The sequence below is a fragment of the Magallana gigas genome, chromosome 6 (genome assembly GCF_963853765.1).
Source record: "Magallana gigas chromosome 6, xbMagGiga1.1, whole genome shotgun sequence".
In the NCBI taxonomy this organism is placed as follows: Eukaryota; Metazoa; Mollusca; class Bivalvia; order Ostreida; family Ostreidae; genus Magallana; species Magallana gigas.
The window spans coordinates 43324490-43348944 of record NC_088858.1 but is presented as its reverse complement, the minus strand read 5'-3'; the positions used below and the strand labels follow the sequence as shown (position 1 = coordinate 43348944).

The 24455-nt window shown below is 34.4% G+C and overlaps 4 protein-coding genes across 5 annotated transcripts; 1 reads left to right on the top strand and 3 right to left on the bottom strand.

Annotated features, from left to right (window-relative positions):
- Positions 1–227: 227 nt before the first annotated feature.
- On the bottom strand, positions 228–4162 carry LOC105326361 (alpha-ketoglutarate dehydrogenase component 4). Its single transcript, XM_011426350.4, has 4 exons — positions 4056–4162; positions 1640–1694; positions 737–903; positions 228–346 (listed from the first exon to the last, which is right to left on the bottom strand). Exons 1-4 carry the CDS (start codon positions 4074–4076, stop codon positions 323–325), a joined length of 267 nt encoding a protein of 88 aa, XP_011424652.3. The 5' UTR covers positions 4077–4162; the 3' UTR covers positions 228–322.
- A 6778-nt stretch (positions 4163–10940) lies between these two features.
- LOC105326360 (hypothetical protein) lies at positions 10941–21593 on the top strand. 2 transcript variants are annotated; one of them, XM_011426347.4, is made up of 12 exons: positions 10941–11053; positions 11407–11751; positions 12424–12542; positions 16190–16432; positions 16732–16943; positions 18170–18598; positions 18874–19071; positions 19611–19712; positions 19962–20105; positions 20464–20625; positions 20851–20994; positions 21402–21593. In XM_011426347.4, exons 2-12 carry the CDS (start codon positions 11435–11437, stop codon positions 21462–21464), a joined length of 2133 nt encoding a protein of 710 aa, XP_011424649.3. In that variant the 5' UTR covers positions 10941–11053; positions 11407–11434; the 3' UTR covers positions 21465–21593. The 2 variants fall into 2 exon arrangements, with proteins under 2 accessions (XP_011424649.3, XP_011424648.3); XM_011426346.4 differs by lacking the exon at positions 10941–11053 and having other exon boundaries at positions 11228–11751.
- LOC136276114 (uncharacterized protein KIAA1958-like) lies at positions 13905–15577 on the bottom strand. Its single transcript, XM_066087116.1, has one exon. The coding sequence runs from the start codon at positions 15515–15517 to the stop codon at positions 13982–13984; it is 1536 nt and encodes a 511-aa protein (XP_065943188.1). The 5' UTR covers positions 15518–15577; the 3' UTR covers positions 13905–13981.
- A 309-nt stretch (positions 21594–21902) lies between the features above and the next one.
- On the bottom strand, positions 21903–24048 carry LOC105326384 (uncharacterized). Its single transcript, XM_020066416.3, has 8 exons — positions 23882–24048; positions 23477–23551; positions 23270–23341; positions 23119–23160; positions 22935–23018; positions 22755–22826; positions 22237–22323; positions 21903–22113 (listed from the first exon to the last, which is right to left on the bottom strand). The coding sequence occupies exons 1-8, from the start codon at positions 23933–23935 to the stop codon at positions 22030–22032; spliced, it is 570 nt and encodes a 189-aa protein (XP_019921975.3). The 5' UTR covers positions 23936–24048; the 3' UTR covers positions 21903–22029.
- Positions 24049–24455: the final 407 nt, after the last annotated feature.

Sequence of the window (24455 nt, the reverse complement as noted above, 5' to 3'; positions counted from 1 at the left end):
TAGTGTTGACAATACTTTGTAACACAGCGTGAACGTTAACTCTTTTCTTGGAGATGTCTGCGTTATTCACTCATACATTTGATTAAATGTCTTTCCGCATTTTAAAATTGGTGATTCAGATTCAAAAAGACATATACCACCTGTAGTTCGATAATCTTTATACCTCAGGTTGCAAGATGCTTATCAAAAAATTCTATTTCAAGAGGTTATAAAAAAATCTTAACATATTTTGGTTTATGTTATATTTATTGTTAACATTTGAAGCATAAAATACATGTACATGAAAATAATTTAAAACAGATCTAGATATTGCTTTTGATATTCATAGTACATCTGGACCACCTCTCTGAAAGAAAAAACAGTATGGATTAGATTATTACTGACTGAAAATAAATAGATAACATTTTATCCAGAAACATGCATCATCTTCGTAGCAATTTAAATAATGTAGATATAGTAAAAAAATTTTCACCTGTCTATGTGGCAGTTATCATTACATCAAAGAAATCTTTGAATTGATTATGATACTGACATTCATCTATATCTTTTTGGCTGATAACATTGTGTGCTGGGGGGGGGGGGGGTGTGAAGAAAAGGTTCACATTTTGTGCAACATTTTTCATTGAAGGACCATGAAAATTAAATTGTTACAGTAAAACTCTTGATATTGAACTTTTGTGAAATGTTTTTCTAAATGCTTTATAACCAAGTGGTTTTTTTTTAACAAAATACCAACCTGTATATATTCCATTTCTTCTATTGATAATGGTGTTCTAGCATACTTCTTGGGTAACTGGTGGTGTTCTAAAATTGATCCTGGTGTGGCTATTTTTGTGGTTTGTGGTGTGGAAGGGGCAGTTTCTGATTTACCTTTGGTGGCAGGTGTCATTACTGCAGGTGTGTCTGGATTCAATATAAATTAATATACATGTATCAATAAACACGTTTCAAAAATTGCATAGAAAAAATCCATCTTCGCTAGCCAAGGGTGACGAGCGCATTGTCATCCTTGGCTAGTGAAGATGAAATAAATCATTATTAATATGTAAACAGTCTAATCTTGAAGTAATTTCAATGTAATGTGCCATTTTATTTACTTTCATGTCTGTTATTTGATGCTTAATACTTTGAAGGGCAATTTTTAAATAAAATTGAGTACTTGTTTAGCATAATAATGTAGTATTAACTTAAGGAACAATCACGGCTATAATTAAATAAAGCCTCAAGGCAACCCCTTTCCCATTCAAGCTATTTTATAAATTTGTTACATTGGAAACTAGCTGTTTCAAAAAATCTTTAATCTTAAATACAGTTGAACTTTGATATCTCGAACACTGATATTTTGCCTTCAATGGATATGTTGAAGTAATTTGTAAGTCCTGACCTCTTGTTTTTTAAGTATTTTTTACCGTCAATATCTCAAATCTTCAATACTCAGATATATCTCAAAGTTTTTAAACAGTCTCATCTAGTTTGAGATAACAAAGTTTGACTGTATATTGAAATCATTATAAAACTAAAGTGTTGTGAATCTTTATGTTAAGTCCTATTTTTTTTTTAATACCAGTAAATTGATTCTATTTGGATAATTTTTATACATCATAAGAAGCATTCAAAACAAAATGAATGGAGTTTTCACCTTTTGTGAAGTTTCCACCTCGAAACTTAATAAGTGGAACATGTGGCCTCACTGCCTGTAGAAAAGAAATTATATTTTAAGATATACACATTAAATAAATAAGAAAAAAAAGAATGTAAGACAGGCCTAATGTTGAATAACAGTCTTGATAATGTGTTCGCACATATTTTGGATTCATCATTACTTATTAAGCACTAGAAAGAATAATCTTGCCGCAGTAAGAATTTGTCCCATATATACTTGCAATTAAGCAGGCATGAAGCAGATCTGCTTTGCATCAATTTTAAGTTTGTTTAAAATTATCTGCAGGGGAAATAAATGTATATGTAAATATACATTAAAAACCTTTCAAACATGTATATGTTTAAGTTTAAAGTCCACAAAACATCCATTTAATAGGTCATACCAAGGAATTTACACTATTTCTAGATTTGAATTTGACTGCCAATGTGCTGGACACTGCACACGAAATGCCTCGGATATTATTATTAACATGGCAACCAAAAAACAATGAATTTTCAAACATGATGTTAAATGGTAGCGATTTCATTGCCAAAACAATTATTGTTGTAAAATGGGACTATAAAAGAGCAACCATGGAGGTATTCATTCATTCCAATCATTTGAAAACTAAGGAGAGATACAACACATTTTTTTTTTCATTTGCTGTGAAGCGAGTATAGGGGACGAATTCTATCGTTAAACCAGACCTGGGGGGGCCATAAAAGTTAGACAGGCTCACTTTTGATCTCAGTCTCACTTTTCCACTATATGTTCCTTTGGTAAAAGTGAGACTGAGATCAAAAGTGAGCTTGTCTAACTTTAATGGCCCCCAAGCCAGGTCTGTAGGACATCAATCATTTTAACGTTAGAACATTCTAACTGAGCACCAATTTCATTGTGGAGATGATCAACAAAATTAAATATTGTGCAAGGTTATATAGCACTTGATGACAATTTAAGGTCAGACGACACGTTCCTCGAGAATCTTTTTTGTATCTCCTCGTAATAAAGAGTTCCAACAAAAAATTTTAATTTTATAATTACTTTAAAAATGATCAAAATTTACTTGTATTTGGTCGTATGCCTAGATGGTCAAGTGGTTAGAACCGTGGCCGCTCTCTGTCAGAAGCGTATAGGTTCTAGCGGTCGTGAGTTCAAAGCCCCGCCCCGGCGGAAATATAGTTCTATTTTAGAGAATTTAGCTTTGCTGTAGATGTATTTATTTTCATATCAGCAATTCAAGTGTATCTTCAAGAAGATTATATAGGAATTTGCATATTCTAGTATTTTGCAGAAATGCCTGGTAAGGTACCCTAATTTTTTGCAAGAAAGCTTGTCAAAATAGTTGTAAACCATTAACAAATTCCTGGAAAAAGTTATCTAAAATTGAGGAACGTGTCGTCTGACCTTAAATAGGTGGAACCACTGACCACAAATATATTTTTTATATTCATGAATATTGATAAACCACAGAGCTAGCTGTTTGTGCCATTTTTGATAGGTAAAGTGCTACATGACCCAAAATCCAACAATTGATACAACTGAACTATGACGGTCAGACCAATTCGAATACTGGCACCAGATACTGATAGCTCATTTGGTAGAGCACCTATCTAGAGATTTAGGGGGCCCGGTTTCGAATCCCGGTCTGGTCCGTCATTATTTCTCCCATTCCGTTACATTTGGTGCTGTGACCAACCCCACTGACAGGTGAATTCCTGCCAGGCAAAGAGCATGTGGTGATCTTTGAGGGCGAAGATCATTTAAGGGGGAGGGATGTGACGGTCAGACTGGTTCAAATACCAGTGCAAGATAGCTCAGTTGGTAGAGCACCTGACTAGAGATTCAGGGGGCCCCGGGTTCGCGTCTCGGTCTGGTCCGTCATTATTTCTCCCATCCCGTTACACAACATTAGTTGTTGATGTAATACATTGTTACAGGGTTGTCTCTAAGACCCGGAAGGCGGGGAATTTCCCCGCTTAAAGTGACGTAATTACCCGGCTATTATTGCATTTCAAACACAATCTAGCTATAAGCTAGACCTCCAGATCCCCTTCTACTTTTTTATTTCTCCCTTCTACTTCAATTTTTAGAGACAACCGGACGGTGAAAAGTACTGTAGTCAGGGACATATGTCCCGCGATGTCCAAATTTTCTATTTCGCGTCTACCTTATTTTTCATTCATTTTTTATCAAAAACCATTAATCAGATATCAAAAAGCATCTTTATTTTAGCCGATTGTATTATTGTAAAATATATATATTATGTGTAACGAAATATTTGCAGATAGGTTTCTTATAACTGATCGCATCACAGGATGACATGTCACGGAGTTCAAACTATAAAATTTTTAAAGTTTCAAAAAAATTGTATTTAAGTTAAAGATGAATTAAAGATAAATATCACATTTACCTGAAATGCCCTTGCAGCCATTGCAAACCAGAAATGATCAGAGCTAACTAAACTTAAGCTCGACGCGGAAGGAACGAAAGAAACGTAAAATTTCCGGATATAAAGTACTCGGGTAAAAAAAACAACAAAATAAAGTATAGCCTATTTTGTAAAAATGATATTAACATACGAGCACTGGCTCACTAGTTGTGGTTAGAATTTGTTGCTCTACATTGGAATGTCCATAAGTCTTTCTCAATCCTTTTCAACTGTACATTTTTGTATCACTGTAGGTTAATTGTATAAATAAATTACTGAATAAGTGAATGAGCTTATCTGCATTTGGTTGTACTTAAGTTATTCAGTTTTGAAAGAATTAAACTTTAAAGAAGTCTTTTTCTGTTGCACAATAGCAATGCGTAATCTGGAATTACATATATGTCTATCAATATAGGTTTTGTCCATTTCATATGCAAGTTCATAACACATCTCATCTTCCCATGCAAGTCAATAGTTTCTGATCCGCTCCGCGGAGCGGATCAGAAACCCTTGGCTTGGGGAGATGAACACACCTGTATATATCTTTTACTTGTTTTTACGACTTCTGTCAAATATCATGGCGAAAAATGTTTCGATTCTTTCTAAGAATTGCTTATACAAAACCTTTAAATAAACTTTAACAATTTTAAATACGTAAAACCTAGCAAAATCAACATGAAGCTTTGCTTGTCAAAATCCATTTAAATATGTACCTTGAGATAGACAAAATAAATTTAAATGTAATTCTTAAAAAATGCATATGTATAGTCACTATAGTGTAGATAATTAAATAGTAGGAACGTTTCAAAATCAATAACGAATTACATACTCAATTCATAATTATTTTCTTTACGTTAATTGTCAAAAAAACAAACAGTATAAAGACACTTTTTTTGTAAAAAAAAATATGTATTTTTATTGCTCATTAAATTCACCAATTCATCAATATACTACTGAATTAACAAGTGTTTCAATTTATGGTTGGTATATCAAATCAAGCGAAACTTTATTTACTAATATTTTAATAGTTGTGGAATCTAAATATCAAATTTCGTAGATTGATTAAATTTGTCCCAATACATTACGATTCACTAAGAAATATGCATACGAATTTGAAAGAATTAATTTGGAGCAATAATTTCTTTCAAAAAGTCTTAGATTTTGAAGCTTCTTTGTTCGAAAACTGGATAAAAAGTATATATCAAAAAAGTTTTTGATGATCATGGTGACTTATATAATATTGAACATTTTTTTCAATTTATTGAAAAAGAAAAACAACATACAATGTAAATTATTAAAATGGCACTCAGAGAGTAACTGCTCTTTTGCTGGATATGCTAAAATAGAAAGTGAATTATCCGTTTTGGGTAAAAAAAAAAAAAAAAAACCCACAATGTCAGATTTGTAAAGAATCTAAAGAGTAGTTTTTATTACGATATTTTGATGAATAAAAAATTTCAATGACCATTTAAAAAAAAAAAAAGAAAGTGGCAAACGACATTTGAATTTTACAGTAAATATATCTGGAAGAATATATATGAATGAACATTTATGTCTATTTATGAAAAATATATTGCCGAGTTTAATTATAAACATTTGAACGGCATTTAAGACAAAGTACTGAAGAACTGACGGGAGTTGATTTTGTCGATGTTAATTTATTTTAAAAACAATGATATGTTATTTTGCATGACAAGTACATGTAGTTAATTTTAATTCATGAAGTTGAATTACGCACATTTTTATAATATGAATTTTTGGACTTTTTCGACAAGAATGTCGAGAAATCCCCATATGAATCATGTTAAATAATGTTTAAAGATAAAATTAATTCAATCAAACTATGTAATAGTAAAAGAAATATTTCTCGAAAATTGTATGAATCCAAGCAATATGGAACTCTAGTCTCGTTCAACCAACCGCTCGGCTGACACCGTAAATCTCCGACAAGGATTTACGGAGACAGCCAAGCGCGAGTTGAACGAGACTCTGGCGTAGGAATATATACGACTACAAAAAATATTTAAATTGTTCGTACTATTTAAAATCTGACTATTTTCAAGGTATTTATAAATAAGTTCCCTTGAAAAACAATGCTTTAGCATACATTACATCGAATTTATCAATTATTTTCAAGAACTAAGCCTTGTCAGCAGCAATGATTTGTGCTGAGGTCCAAACACTGTTGCACTTTCGGTTTGTCTGAGTAACTCCATAGGAGAGTTGATTAAAATCAACTCCCAATAATAATCTGAATGTGAGTAAATGGAACAAAGATGTCAACTCGCTTTGTGAACATTGTCTGGGCCGCATTTTACAAAAGAACTTACGACTTACGACCAAAATAATGAATGCTAATTAATCACAAACTAATCAATATTTTGTTCTAAGGACTGTAAAATATAAATATGGAAATCAAAGTAGTTGTAAATAAATGGTTTTATATAAATTTTGTACATTAAATACCATTCCATGAGACTGAAAGTCGCAAGTTCTTTTGTAAAACGCAGTCCCGGTTGTTAAGATACGGAACATCTTTTATATCACTGTACGCTAGTCGAAAAAATTTTGAGGAAAATAAGTTTATTCTTATATGGGTATTGAAACTAATTGAAAATTTTCGACTTAATATTTGCAATGAAATAAATACAAAAACAACACCATTAAATTAATATTTGCTTCTTTCATTGTTTTACAATTTACAAATATAAGATGGAATATCGATTCAATAAGAATATATCAATTATGAATCTTAAAATAAAGGCGAAAAATGGTCTTTGCTAACAACATCCGATTCTTAAGAAAGCTTGTATTAGAAGTGATGAACATATATCTTGAAGCAAGCAATTATTTATACTAGTAATTCATATTCTTGTTAAAAGCTTTGTATGTCGTATGTAATTCATGAAATTGTACATTTATGTATTTATGTTTTATTTTAGATAAAAGAGAAAAAAAAATATTAACAAATTAATGTGATTATCATATTGTAAAGATTTTTTTTCAAGAGTTAGCATAAATTTTGCATGACAAGAAATAAAGTAATAAATATATATTCATGTGTCAGTCTATTGCAGTGATTGTAGTAGGAATGATTTTAAAGATTTTAAAAATGAATGATATAATTAACATATAGATTGTGAGGAAAGTGCAATATATTAGTGATATACATATAAACGTAATAACAAACGCATTTACTATTTCGAAAAAATATTTACTACAGTGTCGGTCATTCAAATCTCTCTCTCTCTCTCTCTCTCTCTCTCTCTCTCTCTCTCTCTCTCTCTCTCTCTCTCTCTCTCTCTCTCTCTCTCTCTCTCTCTCTCTCTCTCTCTCTCTCTCTCTCTCTCTCTCTTTCTCTCTCTCTCTCTCTCCAAGTGTCACAATAAATTAATAAATATTTGTTCGAGTATCAATACAGATATGACCAACACACTAGACGTAAAATTGTCGTAAACGTCACAAACACAATGATTATAGCATTACTGGCATCCCTTTAATTAAAACGTAAATTATCGTTCTCAATCTTTCAAGTTCGAATAGATAAACTTGCAAATCACATCCGGACATCGCTTTCCTTTATTGCACGAAATAAAATAAATACGTTGGCAAAAAGTACATCAATAAGACCGCTGAACACATAAGTTGTCAGCAGTAGTTTCGATTTGTCTTCTGATTTTGTTTTGTGAGTTGGGTGTCTTCTAGCACTAGTATCATTAATTTCATTGCGCCTTCGTATTGATGGGGTTTTTTTGTTTGCGACATTTTCTGTAAATCTGAAGTCAGCGGAGACCATGTAAAAAGTAAAAAAAGACTGCACCAAAAGACATATGCATTGGCACAATACAACGAACTTTCAATGGTAACGTTTCTCCATACTTCCATTTAAAAGTTCTTTAAAACAGAACAAGATGTAAATTTATTATTGCAACTCATTCGAGAAATTCAAATGTAATAGTTCTTTTTTAACACTTTGTAAAAAGAATAAGATATGGCAGAGAATGTAAAGACAACGAGTATTCCAACGAGACACAGAAGCCGCTTGATGTGGGTTTTCTCGATGGTCGTGTCAAATTTCAGGGAGCGCACATCACAGCGAGGACTTTCAAACTGTGAAATTTTCCGCTCAATTTTTACAAGAGGGGTAAAACGAAGCACAGACGCCGGAAGTGAACCTCGGCGGTCTAGACCGGAACTTCCGGTCGTGTAACAGTCCGTCAGTGCGGAGTACCTCCGAGCGGGGATTCCTATCAGTCCGCTGTTCATGGCACAATTAGAACGTCGACGCAATCTCATGCTTTCATTTCACGAAGCCTTAATCCAAAGAAAAAAATATTTTAATACACTAAGTCTTATGAAAACAGCTACTAAACAAGCATACATTTATCAACTGTTTGCCATGAGACACAAAAGATCTTGACGCACCATTACGCCAAAACAGTTAACCTGGTCCGAGCTTCCCCTCGTCAATAAATAAACTGATTAGAGGCGTCGTTGTTTACGGAGAGACCCAGATGTTTTTAATTGTTCCCGGCTGTGTCCACTTATTCTCCCATAAACCACCGTCGTCGGACACCGTGATTACCTCAGTGGTGTAACCATGGCCCAGTGAGGAAGGTGTCCCCAATCTTCATCGCCATAAAAAAAGTAACTGTGTGACGGCCGTCCATAAACTGTACACTTTTGCTATATAAGGATTGTGCATCACTTGATGAGTCCTCGCCACCTGCAAGACTAATCATTGCGACAATCATCGGTCTATTTAGTAGTCAAAAGGTCTCTTAAAACTAAAACCGATCGTAAATGTGTACGTATTTTAAGCCCCAGAGGTAGAATTTGTCATTGTCTTAACATAGGAAATGCACAATTGCAGTTCTGGCATACGCTGGAATTACAGATCGATACGGAGAACAGTTGGCGTTGTTTCAGCTATTTTGAAAAGAAAAAATAGTAAAAAAGAGCTCAGTCTTATATAGGAAGGCATACTATCAGTGAACTACAGAGAATCAAGAGAGAGAGAGAGAGAGAGAGAGAGAGAGAGAGAGAGAGAGAGAGAGAGAGAGAGAGAGAGAGAGAGAGAGAGAGAGAGAGAGAGTAAACGAAACCATTGGATTGATAAGGACAATAAATTGAATGCATCTATCATTTTTGCTTTGATAACCCACATATTTTTTTTAATGTGACATCTTTACGCACTGTTAGAATGAGGCGTTATGTAAGGTTTCGATTTCAATAATTTTTATAAAATGTAGATTTCTTGTGATTTATGAAGATACAATGTACTTGATCTATTTCTAATCTTCAAAATAAATATTTGATTGAAACAAATGCATAGATAAGGAGAACAGTTTTTGGAGGCGGGGATATCAGAGAAAGCATCTTAACTGTAAGACACATTAATTTATTATCTTAAATGCGTTTTGGCCTATTATCTGCGGTTTTTGGTCCAATATCACGTTTACTTAATAATTTCATTGTTGTTCAAGGTGTATAAAACTGATCAAATTCAGCGTGGTTAGAATAATCAATCCTCCGATAAGTTCCTTTAAAACCAATTTGATTTTCTAGTTAATTTACTTCAATACGCAACAATCAAATTAAGAATGTTAAATTTTAACCAAAATGATAAAAAAAATCGACTAATGATTGTTGGCTCCTCCGTTTGTTAACATTAGTGCTCCCTCCTCCTACAACTCTCGAAGAATTCCTTGTTTTAATTTTGCTTGTTTGTTTTTCAGTCTTGTCTGGGTTTTTTTTTTTGATACTCAATTGTCACTTGCATGCTATACAATCTCGAAAGAAAGTTTTAATACATGTACGTCTCAATATGTCTGCTTAAGATAAAATGATGATATAAATTATTTAGGTATATCTTTAGGATCGCAATGGACATGGTAACATGCAACGTGGGGGTTGGTCTCGTGCGCGTTTTACCGTTAGTTTTTTGCCAAACTCTTTGCTAAATGATGCAGGTAAGCTATTTCCTTAATTACAGATGACTTTGTCTTAAATCTGAGGTAATTAATGTCTTATAGATATAATCGACAAAAAATCTATCTGTAATAAAGTAAACCTTTCTCTTTTATTTTGGTTTTTTTTTCCGGAAACGTCAGATGAAATAAAATCCTAGAGGGCTAGAAAATGCATGTACTTCAGGTAAAATTCAAAATGACAGTTGTAAAATATTTTACTTTCTGTAAACGGGTTTTCTCCTCGCTCGATACTTCGTCAAGAGTTGTGGTAATAAAACGAAAATTGTTTTTCTGGATTTGAATATTATAATTACTCTCTCTCTCTCTCTCTCTCTCTCTCTCTCTCTCTCTCTCTCTCTCTCTCTCTCTCTCTCTCTCTCTCTCTCTCTCTCTCTCTCTCTCTCTCTCTCTCTCTCTCTCTCTCTCTGATATTATTCTTTTGACAAGGTTAAAAAAAACTTATCAAAAGTTTTTTCCTGCTTATATTTAATTTATCAATCCTCCTATCAAATTTAAAATTTTAATAAAACTTTATATTTAGCACAGAAAATGTGATAGCAAATACACTTATCGATAAATGTATAGACAACCTAATATATATTGACTTCATTTCAATCACCGAGTTGGTCCTAGTCGTAGAAATTCAATAAACCTATATATGTAGTACTTATGGGGATGTCAATGAATTCGTGCTAGCTCTGTGAAAAGTGTTAAACTCTTAACAGTTAGAATATGATATATATATATATATATATATCGATTTCTGGCTATCTTTTTCAATTGTTTATTAAAATGTCCATTTAAACAACTGTTCTATTTTCCTGTCGACGGATTTTCTTTTTTTTTTAACTACAAGTCTTATTAAAGAATTTAATGATTCATGTAAGACCTTATGCCTTTAACAAGGAACTGTCGACATTCAAACATTTTCCTTGTATATATACCTACAAACCGAACTTTTTTGGTGAATCGCTTACAGCAATGTGAAATAAAGCAAGAATACTGCTGGTAAGATATTTTACATGATTTCATAATTAATTAACTCATTAATATGTATAATTTTGGATAAACCCCACGTCAGAGATCCGTTACTTTCATTAGGCCTTGTGCGCGTCTTTAAATTATTCATGTATACATAAGACTTGGACACTTAGAAATGCGTTTTGGCTAGTTAACCGATATTCGTTTTTTATTTAAGGTATATCTACTACAAAAAGGACTGTTGACGTCAAAATGTAAATAGGTTGTACGCATTCATTCACTTTTTAAAAAAGGAAAAATAAATCGCTAACACCTCTCGGATTAAGCCTGATTATTACAACACACGGGTCGATAACTTTCTGTGTACATATTTCATGCAGTATCCCTATAGATTGAAAAGGGGGAAACATGGCGAAATTGCGAGAAGGGAAACTGTACAAACTTCTCCAGGAATCGGACGACGCGGATGAAGTTTTCAAAGCCTGTTACGACTACGCCTACAGCGGAAAGGACCTAAACGCACGGGACGAGGAGACGGGAGAGGGCTTCATGCACCTCCTGGCAGACGAGATCCGCCACTTTACCAGTGCCCGGGGGGTTGGGATCATATACTTGATGGCGTGTAAAGGAGTGGATCTAGACATTGCCGATATTAACGGAGACACTTTTCTTCACAAGATTTGCAGGAAACCCCACACACATCGGGTACTGGTCTCTGTAATCAGGTAAGAGTACAGGTTCTTATCTTTGTGTACTATTTTAATCCTCTGTATGTGTGTAGCTTAGGTCAAGGCGTTTACAGAAAACGGCGGGCGATTTATTGACCCCCCCCCCCCGTCCTTCAAGTATTGATTACTACTTTATGAAACTATATGTTATTTTCAATAGATCTCAACCATTTCACAAAATGAAGCATCTTTTTTTTCGAGTTTTATATTATATTATTAGTCGAGCATTATTTTGGGGATTATGTAAATCAGGTATACAAATTAATGCACTTTCCAAATCTTGAACAGTTATGAAGACTCACAGTCAATAAAAAAAACCAATTCATTATGTCCACCTTGATAATACATGATAACGTTTTCTTTGTTATTCAATGATTTATAAGGGATTTTTCTTGACATTTCGTAAATCGTTGTTGCGTAAGGGAAACTGTTTTTATTCTACTGTTCAGCAAGACGATCGAAACCCTGCTTATGAAATCTAACACTATGAAAAATGTCTTTTTGAGTAATCTAAATTGTGCGTTGTTTCGCAATCTGCTCAGTTTTTAAAAATATATTGTTTGTGCCGCTGACAAACCCATTTTCTGAAACCTATTTTTTCCTATAAAAATAATTTAACATTAAGAGCAAAGCAATAATTCAATGACATTTTTCTTGTCTCTCTGACAGGAGCGGGGCGGATCCATTGATTCTGAACAAGAAGAATCAGACCCCCGCCGATGTGTTACTGGAGGAGAAACCCGAGGGGTGGGAGGAGACCCTGCACTACTACAACACCTTCAAACCAGGTACGACGACGAAAGGGGTAGCGGGATCGGGCGCGGGGAGGAGGGGGTATAATTGTTGAATACAAATGATTTCTGACCCCCCCCCCCCCCGGCACTTAAAAAACAAAAAACCCTGACATTTTTTAAATAGATAAAATAGTTGTCCTCAGTGAACACCCCAAATACTTAGTCACCATATGCATGTATTATTGAACGATTGTGAATTTCTGCATGATTAAACTTCCCAAAATTTTAATTTTTTTTCAATGAAATCTGTTTTTCGTTCACACAAATGTACAAATGATTATTTGTAAGAATGAAGAAAATCACCTTGAATTTTTCTTCGGTCAGACTGCAGTAGGTCAATTTATCCGACATAAAATCGATAGGGGTTTGTTTACGCAGGGTAAATCAAACCAGCACAGTTATAATTATTTCATCCACTAAATATTTATTGTTGGTCTTTCTAGATAGCAAGTGTTTTACGGATATCAGAAATCAATGTTGGCCAATTATACTGCAAATATTTAGTCATTTGTAGCAGACCGCACACACAGATATCTCATTTGGCATGTAAAAATGCAAACAATTACATGTACAGTGGTAATGAAGTTAGTTTCTTATTCACTAGTATAAAATATGGTATTAAAGTTGATTGAAAAATTAAAAAATAGTATTGAAAAACCCCACCTTACCATCACCAACACTACCAATATGTTTGGCGTCGTTAATTACTGGTATTTTCCCGTCCAATGTGCTCGTCTTTTAAATGAGTGGAAGGGGATGTCTACCCTCTCCCGCCAGCTTCTTGAAACAATTTTTCATTTTTTGCTGAAATGTATGTGAATATAATAAATATATAGAGGATATCTATATTGTGTGATTTTATATTTGCTTTATCCAACGAGTTGAAATGGTGTATATATTCGCGAGGCTTGCCGAGCGAATATAACCATTTCAACGAGTTGGATAAAGCAAATATAAAATCACACAATCATAGATGTTCTATTTATCTCATATGAACAGTATTTTTCAGTTTTTGAAATGTTCCCTAAAAGCGACGATTGATTTTTTTCTTTTCTAACGTTAATCGATGGTGCAATGCGGCGTAAGCAGCTGATGTAACCTTGCGCTGCTCAAAATAGTGCGGATTTGAATTAGAAAGTTTTTCGCATCTGAATATGAATTATCACTGAAATAGACTTTGTTCTAAGTTTTTGTTTTTCTCTTATTTTGAATTAAGCCTTACATTTACAAAAGAAATGTTGCAGATTAGATTTTAAAAATTAGATCGCGTGACCTCATTACTTTGAAAAGTTACGAATGCCATGGATTTGAATGACTCAATTACTAGAAACATAACGTTACGAGATGTTGTTTATTTGTGTGAAACAAAAACCAAATTCAAAACAATTCAATCAACTGGAAGTTCATTATATACATGTAGCTGGATTTTATGTTCATTTTGATTTCTTGGCTGGTGGTGGCTGGAAGTCCTGGGAAGCATTTTGGTAAGTGTAAACATTCATATTGTTTATGTGCAAGATTGCCCCCGCAAACAGCGACTGGGCCTGTTGAATGCTTCCTGCGGCTGACGCTTGTCCGTGTGGACTTGTGGTTGAATCTGTATTTTTCGTTGTAGACAATATTTTGGACATTTCTTTTTGTTTTGTAACTGTAATTTCGGAATAATTGTTGATGGAATTCACATTTTTGTGGCCAGTAACTTGCATTATATCCGTAGGTGCTATATTGTTTTCCCTGAGTTTTTGGACACAGTATTTTCTCGTGCTTGTGTTTGTGAGGCGCTTTCCAGAATCTGCAATTTGTGGACATTTTTCAATCATTTTCCCCATAATTTTCCCGATTTTGTTTACTCCAAGCTTTTGTTTCATGAACCATTTATCGCTTTTTTTGTCCGACAATGGAATAGTGCGGGTCGCAATATAAAAAGGATCGTTTGGTTCACGAAACCCCTGTGGTCTTAAACTTGCATATTTCTTATAAACTTCAATTGGGTTGTTTTCATTCAAATGGGGAATTGAAAATATTTTGCCAAGAACTGTTCTTGTGTCACGCGTGTTAGCACCGGTGCGCGTTTTTGTTTGTCTCTCATAATGCTGTAAATATTCTGTGCCATCAGGGTTTTTATGTAATGAAATATCACCCCAACAGAGGTTATAGTGTTCCTGGTGTCCACGCAACCCTAAATGGATGGCATTGTTAAACCATACCGTGTTCAACAGCGACTGGGGGGAGGTAACTCCTAGAACTCCGGAGTCATACAGAATATTAATATCGTCGTCAGATAACGGATCTGCTTTTTGTGGCCTATTGCCCTTCCCTTTTTGTTTAAGATCTTTTTGTTTGGCTTTCAGAGCTTGTTTGGTGGCTGTAAATATATTATCAGGCGACTGCATGATGCTTGCTTCGTAGCGGTGTCGTCGAAGGGCTCTATCAATACTGGAAATCATACTTCTCAATGATATCGGTTCAAACTCCTCTCCCCCCTTTTTCCGAACGCTTAATATAAAATTGGCAATAAACACATCTAATTCTGTAGGAGAAATTTTGTAGAATTCACGCATTTCATTTTTGGAACGAAGGAAAGAACTGAACAAATTGACATCATACAATGTTTTTCTCAATGTGTTTTTGTTTTCTTTATCTTGAATGAATTTTTCAATTTCTTGACTCTCGTAATGAACAAATCTTGACTCATTATGATTTGACAAGTTTTCTTTCAAAATTTTGGCATTAACATCATTATTTTCTTCTGAAAGCTCTGATTCAAATAATGCACTCAAAACTTCTAAACGCTCAATTTCGGAAATTTCTGAATCAATAACTGGCACTGGCGTTGATTTATGGGTTTTCTCACCTTCTGAAACTTCACCAACAGCTGTGTTTAGATTTTCTTCGCTGTCAATGTCTTGAGTTTTCGATAATTCATTGCAAATGACAAAAAAATCTCCGTATTTCTTTTCTTCACTCATTTTCCAAACGCCGTCAAATAAAAGCAGAAGATTTTTGATAATTGATTGTTACGTCATTTTCACGAACGTGATTTAGATCCAATTAGGTCCTATTCATATTTTTTCATAATTTTATTATTTATTATTTTACATTTGTATTGAAAAATTAATTTTAAAAACAATTATATTAAAATATAATTGTTTTTAAAATTAATTCTTCCATACAAATGTAAAATAGTAGCCTAATGTTCAATACAGCTCTACTTAAATTAGGTCATTGAAGCGTTGAAGCGAGGGGCTGTGTCAAAAGTAGTTCCGACCGGAAGTATTTGATATAGATTTACCCGTGTGATATAGCAAAGGTTTATCACACGGGTAATATACACCACACGTATGAGATAAAAAATGTATAAAATGAGTATCTATCTTTATTTCGAGATGCCTCTTTTTCTTTGATTTCAGAGTTTTTGAAAAGATATAAATTTTTTTTTATTTGCCTATTTTTTTGTTTTGGTTATTTTTTTTTTATAAATCATTCATAAATCTTTTTTGAAGAAATAAAGAGCAATTCTCCAAATAAGAGACTAAGCTGATTAGAATCATATCTTCGATGCTTCCGTTTTAATGATATGTCTCTACCTGTATTGTCATGACTACGGTACTAGATTGAAGAATGAATTTCTCTCTTGGTAGGTTTATACCGGGCTTTGCAGGAGGACCACCCCGACAGAGAGCTGATCCGGCGCCTCCTGAAGTTCTGGTGCCGAGTGACCGTGGTCAAGAACTGCCGCACGGTCCACCTCAAGGCCCGCCTCCTGGAGACGGCCTATGGGCGTGGCCTGGTGGAACTGATTGAGGAGTACGAGAACACGAACGAGTTCATCCCCGCCCTGCTGGAATGCGAGGCCAAGCTGATCAGGCAATGGATCAAAGACCGTATGTATCAGGTCCATACCACAAATCGGGCGATTGGGGGGGGGGGAGTGTTGTTAACATTTTAACAACACCCCCTCTCGAATAAAAATCAAATTATAAAAAAACTATATAATTATTACATGTACATGTATTGAGATCGATTTAATAACTCGTGTAGCTTTTAACTGTGTATATTAGATGTACCCAGTATTTACTATTTAGTACGTTGTTCGAATCTCGTTGGTGGTATCGAGTGTATGAAAATATTGCAAAAAGCAGCCTCTTTTAAATATGTGTTTAAATTTGTTTTTATTTTGCAGAAATAATTGTAAATATCAATGTGAACACCAAGGACTACAGTTACCAGTTCGCCGCCCCTAAGACGCCCGTGGCGCCGCGCCCCCTGTTGGTGGCTGTGTGGGAGACACGTTGCCTGGAGACGGTAGACATAATGATGGAGCTAGGAGCAGACACAAGTGTGCTGTTCTCATCAGAGCCCGACAAAGAAAAACCCAAACCTCTCTTTTTTCATGTAAGATCTACATCTAAAGATTTTCCTGTTCTTCTTTGCATATCTAAAATCCTGATTTTATGACAGCTTAATTTTTTCTCTCCTGATTTTTAGCGTCGTAAATTTTACCAACCTACATACAGAAGCTTTAGTTTCAAACACCGTATTCTGTTATATATATTTATTACTTACTTAATTTCAATGAAAATACGTGAACAAACATGTGTCTTTCTGAGTTTTGTATAAGACAAAATTTAAAAAAATATATTATTGTTCATCTGTCCAGCTCCTCTTTGGACTGTGAGTTCAGCAATTAAAATACAATAAACAAAAATGTTATATAAACTCATAAATATCTAGATCTTCCACCGCATCTTTTTCATCTATTAAAAAAAACAAAAATCAAAAAACAAAACCCGGTAACTTCAAACAAAAATATGTTCATGTATACTGTTTGAACATGCAATTAATTATGCTAATTATGCACCATGCAGGTAATTTTGGTATTCATTATAAAAACCTTAGATTTTTCATGAACGATTTTCTTGGTTTTAAACTGTGATGACCAGAAATGTAGGAGCACCCCCCCCCCCCAAAAAAAAAATAAAAAAAAATTAATAAAAATAAATAAAAAGAACAACACAAAAAAATATAAAAAAAAATATTAAATTATATTAAATATTAAAATATTCCCTAAAATGATGTAGCCTTTTGAACTTATCTTTGTCATTGTGTCTCGTCAGCATTATGCATTGTGGTTAAAGTTTAATGTTTCATATTATCATTGTCAAAATATTTTTGATATTTAGACTTAATCAATTCACCCCTATGTAAAACACAAGAAATTTACATACACTGTATTCCTTTACTCGATAAGGAAAATAAAAACCTGCCAATTAATAAAATATTAATATTCTGTAAAACACATTATTTACTTACAAAGATACGCAGTGACTGCGCACAATTTCCAGTTAGGGTTTTATATCATGAACAGATGACATTGCATTTTATTTTGGGTTTGATTTTTTACACAAACATAAAACAAAACTTGTTTCTTTCATCAACTATTGTACAGTGTAACCTGTATAAACCACACTAACTCAATCCGGTACATTGCACTCTTTGCAAATAAAGACATGTATCGAATCCATCAATTTCATCCTCCCAATGCCATTTGTTCTTTATAAACAGATGTCTGCTTAAATTACACTTTTTAAAAAAATCTGCCTTGTTTAATGCCATCTTAGGTATTAGGGGGTCCCTTTAAACCAACAGATGAAATCGCCTTCCGGATATTACGTGGTTCCAACCTTAGCGTCAGGGATGGCAATGGAAGAACGATACTGTTTGAAGCCATTTCACAAAATTCGTCGGAAGTGATGATGAATTTTCTTCTAACTCAAGGAATGCGTATAGGTTTACGCGATAAGCATGGATTAACAGCGTATGATTTTGCCAAAAAAGAGAAAAAAGACAACTACTGTAAAATGTTGGATAACCACGTGATCAGTCTAGTTCGGGATTGTGACATGTCGCGCATAGAAGACTTGATTCTTCTTGGTTACGATAGACTTATGAAAGCCAAAGATAAAGACGGGGTGTCAGCCCTGGGTATTGCAAGAGGTAGCGATTCTACTCAACTCAAAAACACTCTGGACAAATTTTATGACGTCCAGGTAAGATTCGATAAGATGAAGATATACAGCATCTTCAATACAAAACTTTCAGTACAATTGCATAAGCATAGTTATCTTTCGATACTTATTTATTGTACGTACATAACTACATGTACACGTAGATTGGTATGCAGAATATGAGAGAAAGACAGGCAGACGGGTGACCGAAGAGAGAGAGAGAGAGAGAGAGAGAGAGAGAGAGAGAGAGAGAGAGAGAAAGAAAGAGAGATCGATCTCAAAGTCTGATTTATAATGCTGGTGCTTCTATTTTGTAGGAACACATTTCTAAGCTATTCCAAACTGCACAGGAACGCGATCTACAGCAACTGAAGAAGCTCTTGGGGAGGAAGTATTACTGTGCTCAGGACATTTGTGGGCGGAACGTTCTACATCTGGCCGTCCTCCAAAGATCCAAGTCAATGGTGGGATACCTAGCGTCATATTACCCACAGCTCCTCAATACACAGGACAATGTAAGAAGTATTGGCGACCAATAATACAATCATTGCTTTTACTGAATAGTATATAGACTAAATAATAAATATATTACAAAGTTGAAAGATTGAAATGATAAAAAAAAAATCGCATCTGATACCGGCATTCAATTGATGCTGCTCAATTGATTTGCAGTGTATAGCTTTTGACATGCGAGCAGCGTAATCCAAGAGTTTCAGAAATTTTTACTAGCTAATATAACAATACTAAGTATATCATTCACAACAACGTTGATTAAAACAATTCCAACTTGGCATTGAAATGAGACAGTCGACAAAAATTACAAAGCAGTATACTTTATAAACCATAGGGGACTTTGTTTGATATTGAATATAACCATTCCATGGTCGAGCTGCTAAAGAGTATGACGTCAATGAAATGAATTTTCAGGGACGCCATGTCTAACTGTATCCTGTTTGTCTTTGATTTTTAGCATATCAACATTTTTTTCCGATTTCAATCGTCGGAAAGAAGACGCATGATTTCTAAATAAAATGTTTTTCGTGGGTTTTTATAGTTAGGACGAACGCCGTTACACTATGCAGAAATCTTTCTTGAGGGCGATGACGTCATAAATCACATGATCGATAAGGGAGCATCCCCAGAGGAGAAGGATGTGGTGAGGTTTTCCTCAGTTTAGTGCTGCTATCATTCGTAACTTCTGTTAATGGATTAATTAGCTTGGCTCAGTCTGTAAAATTTAGATTGAATACCCTGGTGTACATAAAATCAAAATTTCACTAAAATGGCGATGGCCTTGTTAAATCTTTTCTTACCTACTACATATTACTTGAATACATACAGCAATTAGTAATTTCTGATATTTTTTGCATGGTGTAAACTTTCTTCTTACATCGTATCATTTTAGCAAGAGCGCACGAGCGTGGACTATCGTTGTGATGTCTGCGGGCAGAGGGCGTTCCTGGCCTTAAAGAAGGAGATACAGGAGTTCCGTCGGGACGTGTTCCTAGCCCAGACGGACTTTGATCGCGAGTTTATGGAGGCACTTAAGGTATTAGGCAATAAAGCGTCGCCTGGTGGTTACAGCGTTAATGCTTTGTCTCATAAAGGTTGCGAGTTCGATCCTTGTTTGCGAATACTATTAATCCAAAAATCCAAATCCTTCTGTAAATGGAGGTAGCAAACAAAAATATTTTAGCCATGCGATAGGAATCAAGAATGTTTTGGTCATTTGGATGAGATTCAAAGTCCCAGGCCCCGTATGGTCGGCATCGGCACAATAAAGAATCCGCAATACTCAAGTCTACTACGAAACAAGTAACGTAAAATGCTAATTAAGGCTCTGTTGAAGTTTTTTTATGAATGATCGTTGTGGTAAAATTCTTCTTTTTTCTCTTCTTTGAAAATAGAACAACGATATCCTAAAAATAAAGGAGCTGGTAAAGGGAGTGCTAAAATACGGGAACCTGAACCGTTATAGTCACGTGCTCTTTGACTGTGTGGACAAAGGTCAAGAAGAAATCGCAGTGTTCTTGATTGAGCAAGGCATGGATACAACCATATACAAACAGGTACATTTCAAAAAGCGATATCGTAACACGATTTCGAATTATTTGATCGACAATTCGCGATGAATGATTGTAACGAATATCCGAGAAGCGGATTATAAAAAAGCATAAATTGCTCAAACCCAGGTTATACGAGCATAACTTGGGTATAGACACGAGTTCATTTCTTAAAAAAGTGGCCATTTCTGTATTAAAATTAGATGAATAAAATTTTATTACCGTTTACAGTATCAAGCCTGCATAGACAATGACCCCGACTGTGCAGTCGGGGAGTGCAGTCATACCGTGACGTCATTCAAAGAGCGGGTTCTCAATAAGGGAAGAAACAGAGTCCTGAAGGCTATCACAGACAAAAGTAGCAAAGCGGAGCAGGTGCGTGGGGATAACAACTAATTAAAAACTCTAGATCTTTTATAGTTTTGTTTTTAATTTTGATGGATTTAAATACACTGAAACTCCTGGGCACAATATGTGTCAGTTTGTCAATAAAATTGTTTATGGCATCCTTGCCAATCGGTGCTTCTATGCCCCTAACACTAGTATGAGGAACGTACCTCGGCATTGTAAAGAGATAATAGTTCAAAGAAGATAATTGTTATTCCACTAGACATCAATACTCTGTACATATATCGTAGTCTTTAAAACCAAATGACAGATTGTGATGTCCAAGCCCATAAGCAAAGCCTCTACCGTGAGTTTTATAAAGATTTTAATGTTTGCACGACAAGATATAAAGAGATGAACAGTATAAGACTAACCTATTTATTGTTTAATGACAGGTCACAAAGCAGAGAGACGTCGCTCCCGGGGTCCAGTCGTTTAACGTGTTTGGTTTGTTGTGATGGGCGGGTTTACACGGACAACGGAAACTGTTAGTTACACCGTCTTGTATGATTTCACGGAATTAAAATTGTTATATATTGTATTAAAAAACTCAACTTGTTTTGTTGACTAGTAAATGTGATTTAAAGGACGAGTTTTTTTTATTTGTTTTGTATCATAACATACACATTGTGGCTGGCTTCTTAATAGCCGGGTGCACCTTTTGATCTTCTTTTTAGTTTAATCTGCCGGTTATTGAGTCAATCTGGATGACATAGTTACATTTTTTGGTTAAATTATCATTTTTTAAAACAGAGCAGCAGCATATTCTGAGGTCACTGTAACCAGCCGTATTAATGTGTTATAATGCCTGTAGCAATGCAGAAGTGTGCACGTAAATGTTTATTTAAACAGGTTGCATGAAATTTCAATCTTCTTTATAGAAAATAAAACGTTACACGTTTTCAAACAAAGGTATGAATTTATTGTCCGAAAGACTTGAGCAATTTTATATACAATTAATGTAATTTTTTTTACTGCTATTAAAACAATGTTCAATATAACGGTTAAACTGATAGTCCAATTCTAGTTTTTCTCTGCTGAGCCACTGCACCAGCTAAACAGTTTCAGCAATCGTTTCTTCCACGATTTTCTTTTCTTTTGTGGTTCCTGTATATTAAAGAAAAAAAATTGTTTAAATTCATTTTATCTGCGTAACATTGCATGCATATCATAATGAAAAACCGTGGTTTTAACACGTTAATTAAGTACACAGTGCATATACATGTATACCTTGCTGTCCTCCTTGGTTTTGCTCCCATCATTTTGGGAATCTCTGAACAAGTCTTCACAGCCATCATTATATTCGTGCAGGTTGTCCTTTATAGTAAAAGAACCAAACAGATTTTACATTGAGACAAGTCATGATGTTTTGGTTTTTCATATTTTTATTTGATGACATCATATAAATACAAATTTGGTGCCTGGTGTTTAGAAGGGTAAGAGTTGAAATTGACACCCCGAGAAAACCATTGTCAACCGACTCGAAGCGGAGGTTGACAATGGTTTTCGAGGCACTATTTTATTATACTGAATGTCTTAACTAAAAAAAAAACTTTAATGCTTTTTGTAATTATGTAAATGACATGAATTTTATGGCGAACCGTACGCGCATAGTTTATGCGCATGTAACAATTCGTTGTGTTACCCGTTGCCATGCAAGTGTGTTGCTAACGCTAAGGGTAATAGAACGGATTATCAAATGCGTCTACACCAATCAGATTTCAGTATTCAACGCTCCATCATGTTACCTTCTCATCGTCAGCGTTCAGTCTGTAAAAGGACGCCACGCGGTCATCGGCAGAATGTCCCGAGCTTCTTTTCTGTATGAGGGGAAAAGAAATGTTATGGTATGTTGTAACAATGACTCGGTCTCACTATTATCCGTTTCAAGAAAATCTTAATATCATATAAGAATGAAAAATACAAACCTTGGAAGGCTTGATGATCCTTAACTTGATCCTCTCTAGATCGTCTTCGGCTTCGTGTTTTAGGCCAACAAGTGGTCCCAAATCCTGCAAAATCAAACAAACATTATTAACCAACAATTTTTAATAGATAATTTTCAAAACTACACAGATTGATATTGGAATTTTGCATCCTCAAAAGTTTTACCGATTCAGGAGTTCTCTCCCAACGTTGTCTTTCCAGGATTTTCTGAAGAAGAAAGAATGCGGAATAAATATTATTTATTTTATTCAAATGTATTTGATTTGATTAGTTTAAATTAGAATTATTTACGAGAAATAAAATACTTTGTAATAACCTTCATATTTAGGCCCCTTTGCTGGCATAAATTGTCCATAAGCAGTATCTGTGTCCTAGTTCTTGCCATCATCTAAAACGATTAAAGCAAGGAAGTTAGGCAGATGCCCACAGTGGCTTTCTTTAAACCGAAGCCAATCAATTAAATATCTTCTAGCGAAGAATTAAAGAAAAAGATGACCATGAAAATACAGGTGAGTAGACTCACGATTCTGTGGTATCTCTCTGCCCGTTCGCCAATGTCAGAGAGGGGTAACTCTCGAAGCATTTCAGGCGTGGGGGACTATCAGCAAAAAAAAAAAAAAAAAAAAAAAAAGATTTTTTTTTAATTTTTAGCTATATTGTCATTATATGGGTGTGTATGATATAGATACATGTATAGTAATATAATTTTTTACGAGAAAGTTAGGTGTCTTATGAAACACCAAAGAAACGATTACGCGAGTTTGATATGAAGAATAAAATGGTAAACCAAACAATAAAAATTATAAAATAATATGTGCACTAATCTTACAGTACTCTATGTAAGAATTTCATAGCTAACCATGGCCAATCAATATAATATGCAATAGATTTATGCGTATATTTGACACATGTTCATCCATCGCCATACCATCAGCTTGTCCGAATTCAGTCTTCGCAAAATATCTTTACCGTCTCGCTCCATTCTCTGTGTTTTTTCAATACCAAACTTGTGTGCTTCTACCTAGCTCCTTACTTCGTTGTGAAGTTTCTGTTCCAATTGTGACGTCATCGGATTCGCACTGTGACGACATTACATTATGACTAAAGAGATAATTATGTAAATGTAGTTTGGATCATAATATAGCATTGAATCATGATTTTTTGAAGTATACAGTCTCATAACTGCAGTGGTGTGTGCATACAAATTGAGTAAGGCGCGTTAGCGCATTATGAAAATTTGTATGCACACATCGCTGCAGTTGTGAGACTGTATACTTCAAAAAATCATGATTTAATGCTTATATTTACATTCATAACTGCCATAGCTTTCAACACACTTGACAAGCAAAAAATATGTGGAATGTAAACATAAAAAAAAAAATGATTCCCGACATCCATAGAAATTGTGGGTAAAAAAAAACCCAAAAAGAAATCTCACACATTTTTCATGTACATATAATTAAAAAATTAAATATATATATATATATATATATATATATATA